This window comes from Vipera ursinii (genome assembly GCF_947247035.1).
Source record: "Vipera ursinii genome assembly, chromosome: 11".
In the NCBI taxonomy this organism is placed as follows: domain Eukaryota; kingdom Metazoa; phylum Chordata; class Lepidosauria; order Squamata; family Viperidae; genus Vipera; species Vipera ursinii.
Genome location: NC_139524.1, coordinates 18,832,523 through 18,851,115, shown reverse-complemented (window position 1 = coordinate 18,851,115; position 18,593 = coordinate 18,832,523). Strand labels below are relative to the sequence as shown.

The 18,593-nt window shown below is 44.2% G+C and overlaps 1 protein-coding gene across 1 annotated transcript in view; it reads right to left on the bottom strand.

Annotated features, from left to right (window-relative positions):
- Positions 1-18,593, bottom strand: part of CSPG4 (chondroitin sulfate proteoglycan 4) — a gene marked incomplete at its 5' end in the record, with an annotated part of 42,903 nt that continues 24,310 nt past the window's right edge. Inside the window, 9 exons of the mRNA XM_083371669.1 lie at positions 1-3,077; positions 3,952-4,135; positions 4,893-5,056; positions 5,435-5,569; positions 6,519-6,717; positions 8,501-8,677; positions 9,611-10,090; positions 10,749-14,321; positions 14,839-15,002. Coding sequence (XP_083227795.1) covers positions 1,126-3,077; positions 3,952-4,135; positions 4,893-5,056; positions 5,435-5,569; positions 6,519-6,717; positions 8,501-8,677; positions 9,611-10,090; positions 10,749-14,321; positions 14,839-15,002 — 7,028 coding nt within the window. The 3' untranslated portion in view covers positions 1-1,125. The remainder of the gene's footprint in view (positions 3,078-3,951; positions 4,136-4,892; positions 5,057-5,434; positions 5,570-6,518; positions 6,718-8,500; positions 8,678-9,610; positions 10,091-10,748; positions 14,322-14,838; positions 15,003-18,593) is intronic.

Here is an 18,593-nt window from a genome sequence, read left to right as displayed (position 1 = left end):
TCCTTAGATTTTTTAGATCTGTGGAGAAACCTATTTCTCCCTCTGAAACCAGAGTTAGAATCTCTTTAGGCTTCATACTGGGAGAAACAACATTTGTACTTCTAGCTAACTTCTACAAACAACTTTTCAAAAAGTTTCCATGTGGGGAATTCCTGTCAGGAGTTGGAGCAAGTGATTCAGAATGACAGAAATGTAATCTAGAACTGTGCCATGTTTGGCTTGTTGGAACAAGACACTCGAGCGCGCTTATTCTCTTGTGGGATCAACTGACATTTAATCACCTAAATACAAAAAAAAAGTTTCTCAAAGAGAAAGAAAAAATATATATCCTGACAGTCTTTTGAGAACTTTTAAGCTGTCTGCATGTTTTAACTCTTGTTTTAGGAAGTGCCCTGTTTTGTTAATTCCTAAGATCCAGGATGATGAACATCTCTGTGCATAAAGAAGCCTGTGAATTCTGCATAAAACCCATTTTCACTTCCATGATCTTCCAAAAGCTGGGATTTTGCCCAAGTGTACATGCTGCTTTTAGCCGCGTTTCTTCCCTTTTCTATTTTGCCTCTTTTACTTTTGCAATTGTTCCACTTTCCCATACATTTATGATGGCCTTTGCTAGTCAACAAATCTTGCCACAAACCTCTTCCACCAGCTTCTGGATATCACAACTGGTTTTCTTTCGAGTTCTCTAATTTCAGCTGCAGACCCCCAAGGACTCTGTGGCGTCCATAAAGACAGAAAAATAGATCTTTAAAAAAGCTTTAGTTCTCCTAAAGAGTATCAGTAGTTTATGTCACCCTCTGAAGCAGGGATGGGCAACTATGGCTCCTTTACAACCTGTGGACTTCAACTCCCAGAATTCCTGAGCCAGCCATGGCTGGCTAAAGGATCCTCAGAGTTGACGTCCACAGGTCATAGAGGGACCATAAGTGCCCACCCCTATTCCAAAGGCATCATTCCCACTGAATAAATATCTTGGAAAGCACCAAAGCTTCCTACTCTTAAAATTTTTTGGTCTCTTCTACATAACTGCAGATAGAAGAGAAAAGATGGCAGGAAATGAAACTTCAAAAAATGGTGGCACTCTGCAGAGAGACTGATGGCCCGTTTAGTGTTTGATTCCAGTACTTAAACCCAATATTGGCTGTTTTTCAAAGCTGGGTTAGATGTCCTACAGTACTGGAGCAATTCTGGATCCTGTTCTCTTCCCGGCCCTGATCCTTTTGAGTTGGATCCTGGTTCTTTGGCCTCCAAGGTGTTGATGGTGGTCAGAGGTATGCTTTGACTAGGATCAGTCTTACGGAAGGTTTCTTGGTCCACCACGGTTCCATTCTTGTATTTGGGGGGTGTCCCCTGGACATTGTGCTTGCCAGTCTTGTTCCGTTTGTGGAGATAGAAGAGTAGAGGTAGGATCAATGCCAGGAGCAGAAGAATGAGACAAATGGGGAGGATGATGCTGAACATATTGGCTTCAATGAAACCCAGCAGAGAGCTCTTTTCTGTCTCAGATGTTGCTCCTTGGCCTGACCTGGTTGTTGGGAGGACCTGGGACTTGTTGGAATGAGAGTGGGGCATTTTGGATTCATAAGGCATGGTTGTAAAAGTCTGGAAGGGTGAAGTTATGCTCTGTGGGGTTGAGCTATGGCTGCTTTCCTGGGGACCTGGCATATTGATCAAGGTGGCCTTATAAGGGGTTGAGGAGTTGAAAGTCTCAGTGGTGTACACCATCCAGCCCAAGGCCGGGGGAACACCTTTCGCAACCAGTTCAAATTGAAAGCGGTCCTCTTGGAGATTTGACCCCGAATCCTCTGTCTCCCATATTTCTAACCCAACTAGCCCTTTCTCAAGATCATCTTGAGTGAAAGCATTGATGGAGACAGGCTGATCCTTGTTGTCTCTGGAGACTTTCACCAAACTGCTCCCTTGAGGTGCTTGGAGAATTCTGAACTCAGGGAGGCTGTTTGTCCTGTTGGCCAGATCGTGTGCATCAAGGATATTGGTATTGAGCTGGATAGTGGTTCCTCTTGGCCAAAGGATCTCCTGCTGGGTTTTGACCAAGGCCTTGACTGTTACATTCACAACCCCTGAGATATTGATTGCTCCTGATGTGGCAAGGAATTGAAATTCATCTTTGGAAGAAACCAAATGTGTGAAAGTAAAGATCACATCCCCATTGTCCACCTGTCGTTGTGAAAAACTTCTCACGGGCTTTCGATTGACTTCCACCTGCCCATACTCTGGGTCTCTGATGAGCTCATAGAGGGTATTTTGCCCTCCTTGGTCTAAAGAGCCTAGAAGATGTTTGTGAGACAGTGAAGCCATGTTCAGGTCTTGGGGTATTTCCAAGATGGTCTGATTGGTTGCCCATATGGTTGCTGGAAGAACTATGATTTTCAGAAAAGTGGAAATGGGTTTATGGAGTCCATCTGACACAACAAGCTCCAGGATTCCAGTAGAACTTGTTCTATTGGCAATAAACATTAGGTATCCTGCATTAATATCTGCTTGTGTGAATTCGGTTATAGGTACCGACATATTATGGGCCTTAGCTACCGATCCAGTTGAAGATCCAGAACTAATGTGGTATTGGATTTCTTCAGGGAAATTATCTGGATCTATGACATTCAAATGTTCTTGGGAGATCACTGCGGAGGAACCTTGGAGAACTTGTAGGACTTTTGTTTGGCTGACCAGTTTTGGTGGAATTTCATTACTGTCTCTCACTGTGATATTGAACACCTCAGAAATCATAATTTCATCTCCGTTTTGTGGGGGCTGAATAGATTTCACCGTGTTGTGTCGGAGCCAAGCATCAAATCTGAAATAATCATTCAGGAATCCAGGACCATTGTGGAAATATTCCAATCCACCTGCAGCAAGGTCAGATTGCAGAAAATAAGGGTGTCTCTTATTAACTGGACCATCTGGAAGAGAAAGGGTCCCATATGTGGGCAATTTGGTCACCAGAAAGACCACGTCATAGGAGGCTCTTGTTGGTTCCACTTCTTTAGTTAGAAGGTTGGATGCATCAAGTAATGAGACGTTGATGGCTGCACTTTGAGCTTCTGGGACAGTGAGGCCTGAAAGAGAGAAGAAAAGGAGAAACAAGAGGCGGTCATCTTCCTGAAACATGCCATTGGTTCAAAACAAGGAGGCAATGTAGAAGCTGCTGTGGAAGAAAGAGAGAATGGACAAGGGAAGGAGAAATGGAAAAAGCGAAGAGAAGGAAGAAAGGCAGATTAAGTACAGCTCAAGAAAGTAGCATCAGAAGGTGCCAGAGGTCCACCTGACCTGTACTTAATCTGCCTTTCTTCATTGCCTTCGATTTATGACTGGTCCTTGGCGACTTTTTGAAGTTTTGATGGATCTCTCTGGGGGCACATCAGGAGCCACTTCCAAAGTTTCAATGGCTGGCCCCTCCTGAGGTCATGTGAGTGGGCAGGCTCATTAGGCCACACGTTGAGGACTTCTATAACCCCCTTGTATTCAAATAACAACAGAACATTTCTTTCCCTTTCTCCAGGGCTTCTGTTCCTGCCACCTGCTCTCATTTCTCAGAAGAAGCGCTGCTAGAAACGGATCGATCTCTTTCATTCTGCTCCAGTCCTGTTTCACAACCGCCTCTTCTCAGTGTCTACATTTTTAAAGGCATGAATATTTGCACATAAGCCTTGAACTTCTTTCTCCTCTCCTCCACACCCACGTTATCCTAAACTCTGACTTTTGTACGCATGCCTTCCCCATTTCATTTTTGTACCCACCCAGAAGTTGAGATCTTTTGTTACCAAAAACAAAGGAAAAAATGGAGAATTGCGCAATTGGTTGGATAACTGTGTTCTGATTCATGGATCAGCCCAATCGCAGCAGAATAACTCCGCTCCCTTAAAAACCTTCCAGTCTCCTAGCAGCCACCGATCTGCTTTCTGAGCATGTCTCCTCGTCTCTGCTTCCTACCTTTATTTCTCCACAGCTGAGAGTTGCTCTGAGGACAGCTGGCCTCGAACGATATCACCACACCAAAGACAAATAGGTCTGTGGTCACCGAGGGAGAAGCAATTTGGAAGTGGAAATTATCTTCACGGATCCAGAAAGGTTCTGGTGGCATCTCATGGTGGTATGCAATGATTCCAGCATCTACCTGTTTGCCAAAGACAAAACATTCATTAAAGTGAAAAGACTCAAGAACATTAGTTTGATTGGATCCTCTTATTCTCTGGACCTTTGGGTTCTAGGTCGGTCTACTTGTATCCATGCAAAAGGAGACTTCCCCAGTTGGATTTCTCTAGATATGATGGACATCAACTCCTACAAAACCAAGTCAGCATAAATAATTTTTTTTCTGGCTGGGGGCTGGTGAGAGATGAAGTACATAAGAACATCTAGTTGGAGAAAGTTAATATGTAGGCTGCCTCATCACTCCAACCAAATCCTCCTCTTTTTATCCTTCTATTTCCCCCATGGAAGCGCTGATGGTCTGTAACCACCAGTTATGCTCTTTCATGTCCCCCCTGATGTTGTTTTTCCAAGTGGGGAGAGATCAGATCCTTGTTATGATGTTTGTCCTCCACTACTTAATGTTGGTGCACTCAGGTTATAGTAAACTGACTTTACCCCCCTGAAAAAGTGAATGAATTTTGTGTTCCTTTTCTTCTCCCATTTTTTGCTCCTTGTTCCAAAAACCTCTCAGGAAGAATATTGTAGACCCAGTTTCCACGTGATTAAAAGGAAACAGATTCATACCACATCTGGTCCTCTCTCAAACCAGGAAGAAATGAAAATGATTTCTGCCAACCCAAAAGATTACTTCTTTTAACCCTTCCTCTAGAGTTGAAGGTCAAAGCACATAATTAAGATTGGTGTCCTATGTCACACAAAAAAGACCCAAACATTTTAACCTCAGCTTGGGTGAAATTTCTCAGCTCTTCCCCCTTGTTCTTCTGGCTATTCAAGAGCTTGCCAAACTCTGGAGGTTGCCGTATGATGTAAAATAAAGACTTTTCAGCTTCTTCTTGATTGGTCACTGCCTTCAGGTTCTGACTTCTGAGTGGCTGAGAAGATCCTTGAAAAGTAAAAGACAGGGAGAACCGTCCCTTAGGATGCCACACAATGAAAACGTTGCTTATCTATGAAAGAATCGGAAAAGATTTCTCCAGGTTCTAAAGGCTTGATGTATTCCGTATGCACATCACGTTCACCTTCACAGCGCTTCCATGCGTTGACAACACATGAATGCACAAGTGACTTGCATGCAAAGGAGAGGAAATTTAGTTTAACGGTAGAGCTGGGGACACAATGGAGGGGACATCAGGAGACAGATGTTCCAGGAAGGGTTTCATAGCAAAGCTGGTGACATAACTTAGTCATAACTTAGACTAGCCTAACCTTTCACAAAGAATAATGTTGTCTCTGAAACTGAAGACATCAGTAGACATCTTACCTGGGCACACCATCAGATCTTGCTTATTTTTAAGACTGATGATGAGTTTCTTTTGGGCTTTCACAGCAAAGAAGTGTCCCGGAGACATGTTCTCACCATCAGATAGATCAAAGGAAAACCCTCCCTCCAGAGGTCCTAGAGACGACAACCAAAAAGGAGCTTAGAACACAAGGACACACGGTACGGTCATTCATACCCTAACTTCTTGACCTCTTCTACTTTTGGATATTGGACACTGCAAGTGGGGCCTGTAGAAAAACGTTGGTGTGCAGTTTTACTTCTTGGTAGGACTAATTCTGCTTAGGCTCTCCTGTTGGGATACTCCAATGCCCTGCTTGCTTTTCTTTTTCATTTGATGTTCACCCACCACTTTTTCATGGGTACCTGTTTTGCCTGGTGATCTCTAAAACAATCTGCTCTTTAATCTGCACTTTTATTGGGGATTTCTGATTGATTGTGCTGTCTGCAAAAGTTAGGATTTCCTTATCTTGTCCTGTCCACGTAGAAAGTGGCACCCCCTGCTGAATTTACTGTGGAAGTAGGCATAATGCATGTTTTGGATTGCAAGCTTCCCTTGGACATAGTTTTCACTCCCGAGGTGGCCTTGGGCTGGTCTGCAAATTAAGGATTTAAAAATCAGTATGTCTCAGCAGGTGGAAAGAGCTGGCTAATCTCGTGTAGGCTTGGAAACCAAGCAGGACTGACCTTGGGTAAGACTGAAGTGGGAAATTAAACATAGACTCGACTGGAAATTTGAAGACCAACCCAGGAGAAGGCAAAGAGAATCCAACCCTACCCTGGTTGTTCTTTGACATTACTCTGCTTTTAGATATCTCCCATAGGGAATTGAGAAATATTTCTTTCATCTCATATCTTGGTCTGGAGAAAGGTCTCAAATACAATCTTGGCATCTTTGGGGAGGACTGGGTGGGTGGGTGGGTGGGTGGAACCCATATCTGAAACTCGGAAGAACTGACGAGGCTGAGCTAGTTAATTCAACCATCTGACTTGGCCGAAGTTAAGAGTTCTTTACTTTGTCATCTCTGCTCCCAAACCTCCTGCTCTCCTCCGCTCTACCACGGACCTTCATGGATGAACTGAACGAGATGGCTGTTTATCTGGGCCTGGGTGAACCTCTGGACTGGACTGTCAGGTGATGATTCCAACACCACTTTCCCATTGACCGGGGTCCTGATGGAATAGATGACTTCTTCTAGAGGGGTGTCTTCATCTTTACTCTGGAGAATTTCTGGGGTAATCTCGGCAGTGCCCCCTTCTTCGACCTTGCAGAAAAGATGCGAAAACACCGGAGTCAGTCACCAACCCAGCTTTGAGTCTGAATAGGATATGGATGAGGTTAAGAAATGCTTCAGTTGAGGAGAACTCAGAAACATCCACCTCTGACCTCGAAAACTCATTTCACGTTTGTTTGTTTCAATTTGTTTTGCTCGCGGGCGCTAAGCAAGAGCCGCAGTTTTGGAATAAATCCTGAGTTGCTACAAGTCCTTGAAAGCCAAACAATCTTTTTTAAAAAAGAATCACAGGAAAATTCTGGCCCCTGCGTGATCTTGTTGAGCATCTGTTCAACAGTGAGATCATACAGAATGAGGACATCGCCTTCGGTCATTTTGGATTTATTCTTTCTTAATAACATCTTCCCCCTCAATTTTGTTCTCCACAACATCCTGTCTCTCAAAATAAAACTAAACAACAACAACAAAAAACCCTCCATGTGGACTTTGTCCGCCTTCCTCTGCCATAAGGTCTTTTGTGCTGGCCCAGTGGAAAATGTCCTTCAGGAGTTGGCCTTTGACACCACTTATCCTGATCTGCTTGGAGAAGGAGAAGAAGGAGCAGTTTCATCACTGGAAGCTTTCAAGAAGAGACTCCATCTGTCAGAAATGGTGTAGGGCAGGGGTAGGCAACCTTGGCTCTTTTATGACTCATGGACTTCAACTCCCAGAATTCCTGTGCCAGCTATGCTGGCTCAGGAGTTCTGGGAATTGAAGTCCATGATTTATAAAAGAGCCAAGGTTGCCTACCCTGGGTGTAGGGTCTCCAGCTTGGGTGGTGGTGGACTAGATGACCTACAAGGTCCCTTCCAACTCTATTATTCTAATTCTAATTCCATCTTTCCTGCCAATGGCTCTCTGGAATTTTGCATCCCAGATTTGGTGTTTTTAAAATTCTTCAAGGGATTAATTCCGGGATCTGTTTAGAGCAGAACTGACTGAAGGGTTCTTGGCAGTCATCAATACCTAGGGACTCTGCTGGCCAGCCTTTGCCTGCAATCATTATTCCTCATTTGGATTCACACAAAGCTCTTTGCTAAGTCATCACAACACTAGATGTTCCATTCTTTATTAACCCCAGAAGGAAGGATGAGATCTAGAGAGTTAAAACTGGAAGGGAAGAAATTCCTGATGGTAGGATTGGACTGGCTGCAACACACCTCCTAATAAATAAGAAATTCCCAGAACCTCCAATCAAGAAGCAACGCTCTAGTGATTGAAAACTGCCTGCCTTTGAGTGAATGTTTTCTTTTTTCCTCTTTTATATTTAAAAAACCCCACACATAACTTGGCCATAACTTCTCTTGCAAGTTGGAAATTGTTGCATGGATTTCTACTGCCATCTTGTGACCAGCGTCTTACACTGCCAGGCAAAAGATGGCAAAAGGAATGAGATGGTATTTGGGCACTCCTTTGCAGGGGATGTTGATTCACTTATTGACCGCTTTGGTTAGTGATGGATATTCTGGTCCTAATTGTGGTCGAACATTAAGGACACCTGTAGGGAGAGCCTTACTAAACTGAAAGATGTTCAGTCTTGGTAAAATGATACCCATTGGGTCATAAAGAGCTGGAGACAACTGAACAACTGAAAATAATCCACAATAAATATATTTTTTAGAGTTAGACTACTTCCCCTGGTTAGACCAAGACTTGTAGGTGTCTCCATGACCATCTGAAGCTTCTACTTAATAGCTATAAGTAGAATAATACTTTTGGGGACAACCCATTTGAATAACCTCAAAATTCCACCCACCATTCCTGAAGTAAATACCTGCAGTTGTGTGTTGACCGTTAGCACTGGTGCCTCATCGTTGACTGGAGAGATGCTAATGGAGATGGTCTTGGGTTGGCTCTGTTGATTAACTTCAGAAACATTGGCAATGACTGTGAATCTGTCAGTCAAGGACTCACTTCCATCGTGCATGTACTTGATGAGCTGATTCTCCACCTAAATGCAAGGAGGACGTTATGACAAGATTCCTGGCTCAAATTCTACCCCTCTCACATTTATTTCAAACACACGATGGGGAAATTAAATCTCAAAGAAATTGGCTCTCCATCAAATCTGAAACCTGGGTCCACCAAGATGTTTGTGCAAGCCAATATTCCTTGATGTCTAATTGTCACAGAGAGTACAAAGATATAGAAGGATCGTTCAGTGCCATGGAGGGTTGGGGAATCTAGAAACCCAGAGATGTGGTTTATTAGATGAACAATAATGGGTGTGCGCTGTTTGAACCAATGGACAGTGTTTAATTTGGTAGCTCTGTTTGCATAACCTGCTTAGCAGGTCGTGTTGAGTCACGAGGAAAACGGGATCAGTTGACCCAGCCAATTAATCTTAAAGAGATTAGACATTATCCCAAATAGCATAGGAAGAGGATGTCACAAAGAGGGCCGGCAAAAGGCAACTTTTTATATACCAAGTCTGCATCCAGCAAAGGTGCGTGTCCATATTCCACATAATGGATGACTATCACCTATGCATTTCACATTTCCTCTAAAAGGTGTCCATATGATTGGACAAAAAATGACAGCTGTTTTTTAAATTAAAAGAGAAATGCCCTTTTATTTTCCTGGTGGAGATAGTTTCCTTTTGCACACAATGATAGAATTGCAGATCTGCAGATTGGAGAACTAGGGTAGTCCTTGATTTATGACTGTAATGGAGCCTGCCCATTATAGACGTAAGTTACAAAGACCTAAAGAATTAGGGTTTATCCATTCAGCTTGAGCTTCTCAAATGTGATAGTAAATCCTGCATTATTTCTAAGCCAGCAGAAGTGTTTCAAGAGGCCTGGAATGAATGAATGAATGAATGAATAAATAAATGTATTTATTTCAAATAAAAAAAACTTGAAGAGATTGTGTTGCTTCCTACCTCATCCCAGGAGAAAACATTTAAGCTGCCTTCTTCAGGTCTTTCCATATTCTGGAAAGTGCCATGTTCTGGTATCTCCACAACCACAAATTCTACATCAAAAGATGAGGAGTAAGTGGTGGGAATATTCAGGATATCCATGGAAAGCACCTGGCTGTGTCCTTCAGTCACTGTGAAATTGTGAACCTCCAAAGGGACTGAAATGGGAAGAATCTCTAGGTCCACCACTACCCCTTTCAGAGCATCTACTCCATCAGCAGTAACATCAACCATGAACTGATCACTCTGAATCTCAGGGCTGGAATGGAGGAAGAGGACTTTGCCTTCATTTACATCTTCCTGGGTGAAGGTATGGATGGGATCCAGGCTTGGAGGTTCATCTGAAGCATGGTTTTCAGACAAAGCCACCAGAAATCCTGAGTTGGGAGAGTTGACGATTGTGTAGATGATGTTTTGGGGTTCAATTTCGTCATGCTCGACCTGCAAATTGGATGAAGAAGGAACAGTTTAACATTTCTTGGTTTCACACTGATCACATCTGATGGTTCTTCTTGATAATAAGGGGGACTCATGAATGGAACCAATTGCTCTCATGGTAAGCTTAATAGTAAACATCTGAATCTCTTAATGTAATAAACTCTGGTGAGCTTAGGTGGCCTCCAAGAACTTCCAGCACTTCTACAACTACACATATTACAAGATCGCTATCTAAATTTCCTTAAACAATGAGTCTTAAAGACCCCTTAATTCTCAAATTCACAGAATGTTCCTAGTCCTCTTGCTTGTTATTTTAAGGACTATTTTTTAGTCTCAAAGGTGCTTTTCAAAGGGCCACTGGACTGTGTTTTTTTCCTCGAGGGAGAAAACATTTCGTTTCTCATCCAAGGAGCTTCATCAGTTCTGACTGTATGGTGGGGAGGATGGAAGGATGGAAACAGAACTGATGAAGCTTCTCGGATGAGAAGCGAAACATCTTCTTTCTCGAGGAAAAAACACAGTCCGGTTTCCTTTTGAAAAAGCAGCCTTGAGACAAATATAACTTGGATGCCTGGATCTCCTTATAGAGTTTTTGTTTTTAGTCTTGAAGGAAGGAAGAGTAAATATGGAAACCAAAAAAGTTAGGGCAAGTATAGCTTACCAGCAAGTAATCATTTTTAATTGCCATTGCTTCTCCTTGGAGGATGTGTATCTTCTCGTTGTGAACAAGATTTAGTGGGTCAGGGTGGGAATCTGCTAATATGGTAACTTTCAGTGTCTCCTCCACAGACACCTGGTTTGCTTCAACAGAAAAGTGAACAGTATCTTGAGAATCTCTGCTCCCATTGTGATGATAAATAATATCTCCTGCCAGGAGATCCCTTTTTGTAAAAGATGTTATTTCTTGGCCATCTCGTAGCAACATTCCCCACAAGGGTGGGGCCAGGATACGGAAGAGGATGTCTTGGTCATTCCTGATGTCCATGTTGGTTTCCATTCTGAGGACAGAGGAGTCAATGGCCTCTTGGCTACCTTGGTGAACAACCAAGCCAGTATGGTTGATCTTGAGGTAAGGGTCTGAAGCTTGCACTTCCAGAAGTGTTGTGATCTGGTGTAGACCATCAGAAACCTGGAACTGAATCCAGCCCCGGTCAGCTCCTGAGTGGACAAAAAGGATTTTTTTCTTCCTCAAGTCATCTTGAGTGAAACGATACAGTTGGCTACTTCTATCGTCTGCGGCAATGATGCTACCAAAAAGAATATCTTTTCTTACCAACACCAACTGTGTGTCTGAGAAGCCCGAATCTTCATCGATAAAGGCGATGTCTTCTGTGGTCATCAGGCGCTGACCTTTACGAACTACATTGAAGACCTTGTTGACCACCTGAACGGGGGTGTGGTCATTGACAGGCTGAATGGAGACCCTGAAGACACCTCTCACCTCCTCAGCCTCCGAGTCAAAGCTTCCTTCCACCTGCTTGATGGCTACAAATGGGATGTCATCTTCTAGAGTCTCGGAATCATCATGCTGGTAGACAAGGCGACCTTGCAGGATGTCTTCATTGGTGAATGTTGCTATTGTCTCCTCCCTGGTTGACCCAGGCTCAGGGGTTCTCCAGAGAAGCTTACCATGGTTGGGACCATCAATCACCTCATATATGTAGTTCATGCTGTTGGCACTCTTGACAAACAAGTAGTCCTTGGTAATGATGGCCTGTCCTCCTTCTAAAATGGACAAAAGGACATTAGTCAAGACAGGGGTATCTGGATCTCCCCCTATCTCTATTTTGTAAGTATATACAGGGGAATAGTGGGGTTTAGCCATGACGCGGAACTGGAATACATCTTCTGTTTCCTTGGAATCTCTAACAGTTGCAACGTAACTCAGTTGTCCTCTCTGCAAATCTTCCTGGGTAAAACTCAAGCCCTCAGCCAGCCGGGTGTCCTGAAGTTCAAGATTTCCCTTTTTTGGAGTCTGAAGGATCACATAGTGGAAAGTCACTTGGTTAGAACCTGCTTCTTCCAAAACTGCCTCCAATTCAGCAAATGTGATGTTTTTCTCTTTCTCGTTTTTCATCCGGAGGGGGATCATGGTTTTCATCCTGATGGCAGCCCTTTTAATTCTGATGGGGAAGCTGTTGTTGTTCAGGATCTTCTGGCCCACCTGGATGGTGAACTGCAGCTTCTCAATCGTGTCTTCTACTCGATGTTCGTCATCTGTGCTAGCGTAGCGGACGCGTCCTTGATCAATATCCTGCTGGTAAAAAGATTCTGTCTTCTTCCACTCTCCACTCAACCCTCCTTGCTTCTGGATCTCACCATACTGGAGAGAGGAGGTCAAGTGATACAACACAGGCACTTTTTGCTGGACTGCATTAAGATCCACAGAAAGGTTGGCTTTGGTTATTGAAACCCTGTCCCCCTGTAGGACAAAGAGTCCTGTGTTGTTGTGGACTTGGATATCTGGCTCCACTGCTTCTATCCTCAAGGTGGCCACCGGGCTCATCACCATGCCATCGGTCACTTGGATGGTAAGAGTGGATACAGGCCCATCTTGATGGACATAGACCACGTGGCCTGCTTCCAGGTCTCTACAGGAAAACTCTTCAATTGGGACTCCAGGGTGGGAGTCGTACTCCAGATATCCTTCTTCCATTCTTATCCCACCAAGCACTTGGAATTGCAAGCTGTCACAGGGGGTGTCGTCATCATGGGCTTGAAGGATGGCTGGGTGGAGATGTTTGCGTGTATGTTGCAGGATGACCATGTGATCTCCACTTGGAAAAACCACTTTGGGAGCATCATTGACTGGGTTGATCTTAATGGGCAGCAAATATATCTGGCCTTGCCATAAGCACTCTGGAATATCTCCTCTGGCAGTTACAGTCACCTCCAAGAGCAGCTGATCCATGGGGCCCTCAGAGCCATCATGAACATACTTGACTTTCCGATTCACAATGTCCAAGAGAGTGAACTTGCCTCTGCTCCTGACTTTGGAGAGGTTTAATTCCAGCTGCCCATGTCTTGGGTCTGTAGTGACACTGAAGAGCACTTGAGATTGCCTGATGTTCGCATGGTTGAGGTCAATGGTCGGCTGAGTGTGCCACCACTCCAAAAAAGCTGTGCCCCCTTCAGCAACTACCAGGGGACTGATGTGCAATAGTTTGGTGAAATTGGTAAAGACTGGTGGCAAGCTAGGATCTGGGCGACAGGGCTCCATAACAGGGCCTTGCCAACTGTCTAGAGGAGAGCTTGTGGTGGCCTCATCCTGTTCATATACGTTCTCATAATCTGAGTACTGGTCTGATTTTCCACAGCCAGCATTTATGTCCTTAGTGACAAGAGCATCTTGTAGGCTCATCCTTTCCTCATTAATCCTCAAGTCCTCTATACAACCCACAAAGGAGTTATTGAAGAAGCTGTCTGCGGGTATAAAGCCCAGTCCACGGCCTTTCATTCTGCTGGCAGCCTTCTCATTCAAACCACCAAGAAAAAGAGGTCCTTGAAGATCAAAGTAGCCATGGATCCCCTTGCTTGAGGTCTGTGAGACATAGTAGTCAACCAGGATCTCAAATTTTCTATTGTCCATGTAGACCTTGACGTAGTGATCCTGCTCGTTGCTGAGGTAGATGTTGTTGTGAAGCAGCACCAGGCCATTCCCCTTCTCCACCACACCTCTTAAGTGTCCATCAACGATCTCCAGGTAGAAGAAATCCTTTTCCACCCCTGACTGGTAAAGCAAAGGGGCCTGTCTGACACTTGTGGTGATCACAAACTCTATGGTTCCTCCATTCCTTGCCTCCCATCCAGGAAATGTGATATAAGAGTTTGATCCTAAGAAGCCCAAAGGAACCTCAGGACCAGCAGAGAATTGTTCACTGCATCCCTCACGGGTGCCATGGGATGCTTTGATGCCAGTGCTGGTTGCCAGTGCAGAGAGGACATCATGATCATTAAATGTCAGAGTATGGAGACAGCCCCGGAATGACAAACTCACTCCAGCGAGATATGGCAATTCCAGGTTTCCTGTACCTGCCACGTAGAGCCCATAATCAATGTCCAGTTCTTGAAGAGGTTCTGGAATGTCTGTGGAGGTATTAAAGAGGCCATCCACAATCAATATCATCTTGTCATCTGTCACCAGGAGATCAACATCATGAGTCACAAGATTGTTGAATTGCAGTTCTGCTGGGGATCTGACAGACAGTTCTCCGGAGCCCAGGTCCATTCTGGCCTGCACAAAGAGAAGACAAAAGACATCATAAACACATTGGACAGTCAGATCCCATCTTCTGAAGGGTGAGGAGAACTTTGCCTTTGCTAGCTGCCTTGACGAGGGTGAGATGACTTCACCCTTGCGGAATGGTACAACCAAGAAGGAATAGTCTTGGTTCAAACTCCTTTCCGCATTAAATTTATACCATTCCTTTCCAAAGAAAGAAACAAAAAACATTGTCCTCCTTCTGACATTCAAAATTTAGACATTTTCCTCTCCTGCTGATGGAAGTAAAGCTCTGTTCTTCCTCCAGCTTAATCCCATAATTGCATCCCTGCTCCCAAGGGCTTCTATTCCTTCTATTCCTCCCCTGCCTTTATAGCTCTAAGCAATGGGGATGGCAGCAGAGTGGACCTAGGTATATTGTCCCCTGGGCTAGACTAGAAGACCTCCAAGATTCCTCCCAACTTTATTATTCTATGTTCTAAAAATTCTTTTTACCCCCTTTCCTCAATCGGGGAAATATTTTGCTGACCTGTAGGACACCAGCACGAAGCTCTAGAAGAAGGTAGTCCTTTTGCCCAGCAGCCAAGAAGAGGAGGGCACTACGATAGCTGGTGAGGAACTGCACGTGAAGATGGATGGTGCTGTAGGTGTGGATCAAGGGGATCTCCACATGGCCATCTCCAAAAAAAGACACTGAAAAAGAAGCAGCGTTGAGGAAGATGTTCATCACCCCGAGAATTTCTTGCAAAAAAAAAAAAACACCAACCAGATGGATTGGACAATTTAAATTTTTTTTTGATAGATTCAGTGAGGCATTTGGGAACGTTTCCTGCAAATGCTACAGAGAACTGATTTTGCAAAGTGGTTGGCTGTGGGAAAATCAAGAAAACCTTCAAGGAGTAAACATTGTAGTACCAATTACAGACATTAGATGGGGGGATAACTCCATATCATCTAATGAAGACCAGTTTCTTGAACACTCGCTGGTCCATCTGAACTCCAGGTCTAGGTTAGCTGCTGATGGAACCTATTTATTAGTTGATTGGATTTACAGTTTACAAAACCCGCTTCTTGCTTAATTTGTGACGGAGCTCAATTTTCAAGACCTGAACAGAAGGACAGACCTGCAACACAACCCAAGGAAGACACTACAGGTTGAGCAACACTAACCAAAGAATCGTCACACACCATGCATTTGGGCAGGAGTGGAGAACGTCTTTTTTCTGAGGACCATATACTTGGGATTAAAAACAGTCTAGAAGACCAAAAGAAATCTATCAAATGGGAGAGTTGCATGCTCCAAAAATGGTGGGCTTTCTTTGGAAGAATCTGTCACGTCAAGAATGAATCTTGAAAGCTTTGTGATCATCAGCGTCAGTTTGCGGGAGACGTGGGTCTGTCTGTTCTTCTAGCGGGATGACCAATCACAGAACCCCAAAGTTGGGGAAAAAAATCTTGGAGTTCTATTAGTCCAAGTCCTGACCAGATCAGGAATCCCCAGATTGCCCCAGACCAGTGCTACTCAACCTTGGCAACTTTAAAATGTGTGGACTTCAGATCCCAGAATTCTCCAGTCGGCTTGCGGGGAGTTGAAGCCCACACATCTTAAAGTTGCTAAGGTTGAGAAACATTGTCCCAGACAATGGACTATCCAACCTTTGCTTGAAAACATCGGAAGGCAGGTGAAGCCATCCACACCACCCAGAGAAAAGGTATTTTAGCTCTCTCCTCAATTAATTACTTCATGTCCACTAATGCCCAGCTACTTTCTCTGAAGAAGAGAACAGCTTTATGTTTCCTCTCTCTACAAGATAACCGACAGATTCAGGGAGCAGATTCTCAGGGAGAAGGGATGAACTGCAAATACAGCAATTCATTTTGAGAGTGGGTGTGCTGACAGTGCAGCTTCTTGGTCAGATTCCAGGCAGAAGGAGGACAAATGACCAATTTTCTCAAAAACCCTCTTCTTTCTATTTAAGGAGCACAGAAGAAATTAATTCTATTTACATCTGATGCTGCAGTTTTACTCAAACATGCATTCTAGTGCCAATATTGTGACATGCGACGCAATTAGCTTTTGTAAGCTGCACTTTTCTCAATTGCGTACTCTAATTGCCCAATTTTAAAGAATGTGAAGATTTTGCATGACTGGGGAATTCTGGGAGTTGAAGTCTATTTATCTTAAAGCTGCCAAGACTGAGGAAAGACTGACCTCGATTCTATCCATCTTTGGCCTGTTTAAACAATTCAGAGCTTGTTTGCAAGATATGCACTTTGGGCAAACAAACTTTCTCCTTCTCCTTCTCCACCCTCCTCCTCCTCCTCCTTCCCTTCCCCTCCCCCTTCCCCCCTCCTCCTCCCAGCTGATCAAGATGTCCTCAGAATTCCCTTCAACTCTCTCTGCTCCTTTCGCCTTTTGCAATCTTTTAATTTAGAAAGCAAGGAGATGTCAAGATCTAGTGGAACCTTGTCCTCATTTTCAAATCCTCTGTCACCAGGCCATGGGACTTCTTGCTTGGCCTGAAGATTGACACTTGGGTCAGCGTCTGGAGCCTCAAACACACCCAGCCCTTTGCAAAACGCAGGGATTAGCTTCCCTTTTTATCCGTAGTAGAGGACGTTGAAGGTCAGCCTTTGGTTATAAATCTTCTGCTTCCCTTTGGTGAAAAGGCAGCTGCCGCCCCTATTAGACTCAAAAGAAATGACATCTCCCAGAGAAGCAGAACTCACCTGAAAGAGGGAGCACATTGCTTTTTCTTAGCATCATATCTTTTTTTTCCCCCCTAAAGAATTAGAGCACTGCGTTTTAAAAATTCAGCAAGACCGTGCCTATCAGTTTGGATTAAATTGGGAAAGAAGTGTCTTCCAGCACGTTAACAGGAACATGTTGGTTTTCTATGTTTAATAATTTGCAGAATTGCTGATTTCCAAAAACAATTCTATTGGCCCTCCCGTAATTATTTCTGCAAGTATTTTGACATTTCGGTCTCATTCCAGGTTTTAATTAAGGCATATCTTCATTTCTCAGAACTGCAGCTTTCATTTTATGAAAAATAGAATACCACATTTATCGTTCCCCTGTCCTCTTTACAATCCCGGGAACAAGTAGAATTTGAGAAGAACATTGCATTTAAAAAGCCATTTTTTAAATGTATAAGAGAGAGTAAAGGAAATTATTTCTCCTTTAATAAATGCTCATTGTCTACATTCCCCACTCTGGTATAAAACTGACAAGCTCATTTATTGATTTCCAGCATGTATTAGAGGAAGCACTACAAATGGTATGAAATGGATGCAGGAAAATTTGAAACCATTATATCTATTTGTACTGACTTCATATCAGATCGAATGCAAACTGCGTATTTCAAACTCGTGATAAAAATTATAGCTCACTAGAAACCCAGCCAAGAGCTGTCATTTACAGTTCACGTTTTTCCCCCCAAGTGGGCTGGCAAGCCAAGATCCATTCTTCTTGTTCATCTTCATAGCCACAGTCACCCTAACCATGACAACAGGTCAGACTGAGATGGTGCCTTGCCATAATGTCTCCCTGGCCTTTTTCATATCGACTCTTTTCAAACATTGCTTAAGAAGTGTCTATGGCAGGGGTGTCAAACTCAATTTCATTGAGGGCCGCATCAGCATTGCGGTTGCCCTCAAGGGGCCGGGTGGGTATGGCCAGGGTGGGCGTGGCCTACTGGGTGGGCGTGGCTAGAGTGCGTATGGCCTACTGGGTGGGCGTGGCCAGCTCTACATCACTGGCATCAAGGGTGCCTGTGGGGGGACCTGGGCAGGAGTGGGACAGATCTGAGGGTCTCTGGGCAGAAGGAGGGTCTCTGGGCCAGGGCCAAGGCAATGGGGGCCGTTCCCTCACTGTTTCCAGGATGGCTTCGCGGGCCACATGAAACCACCTCGCGGGCCGGATCTGGCCCCCGGGCCTCGTGTTTGACATGTCTGGTCTATGGAGATTCACATCCATGCAGTTGCTTTTTCAAAGGGGAACTGGGCTTTCCTGCTTTTTGATTGAAGGCGTTGAAGATGTTTTTGCTTCAGAAGCTTCTTGGATGAGAAGCAAAACATCTTCAAGCAAAAAAAAAAAGAAAGCCCAGTTGCCTTTTGAAAAAGCACCTCTGGGACATTGCTTGACAACTGGAAGCAAAACATGGAATCGGGCCTGTTCTAGTGCAGGGAAGGCGAAACTTTTAGAGACCGAGTGCCTAAACTGCAACCCAAAACCCACTTATGAATTGTCGGGTGCCGAGTGGGTGTGACCAATTGGGTGGG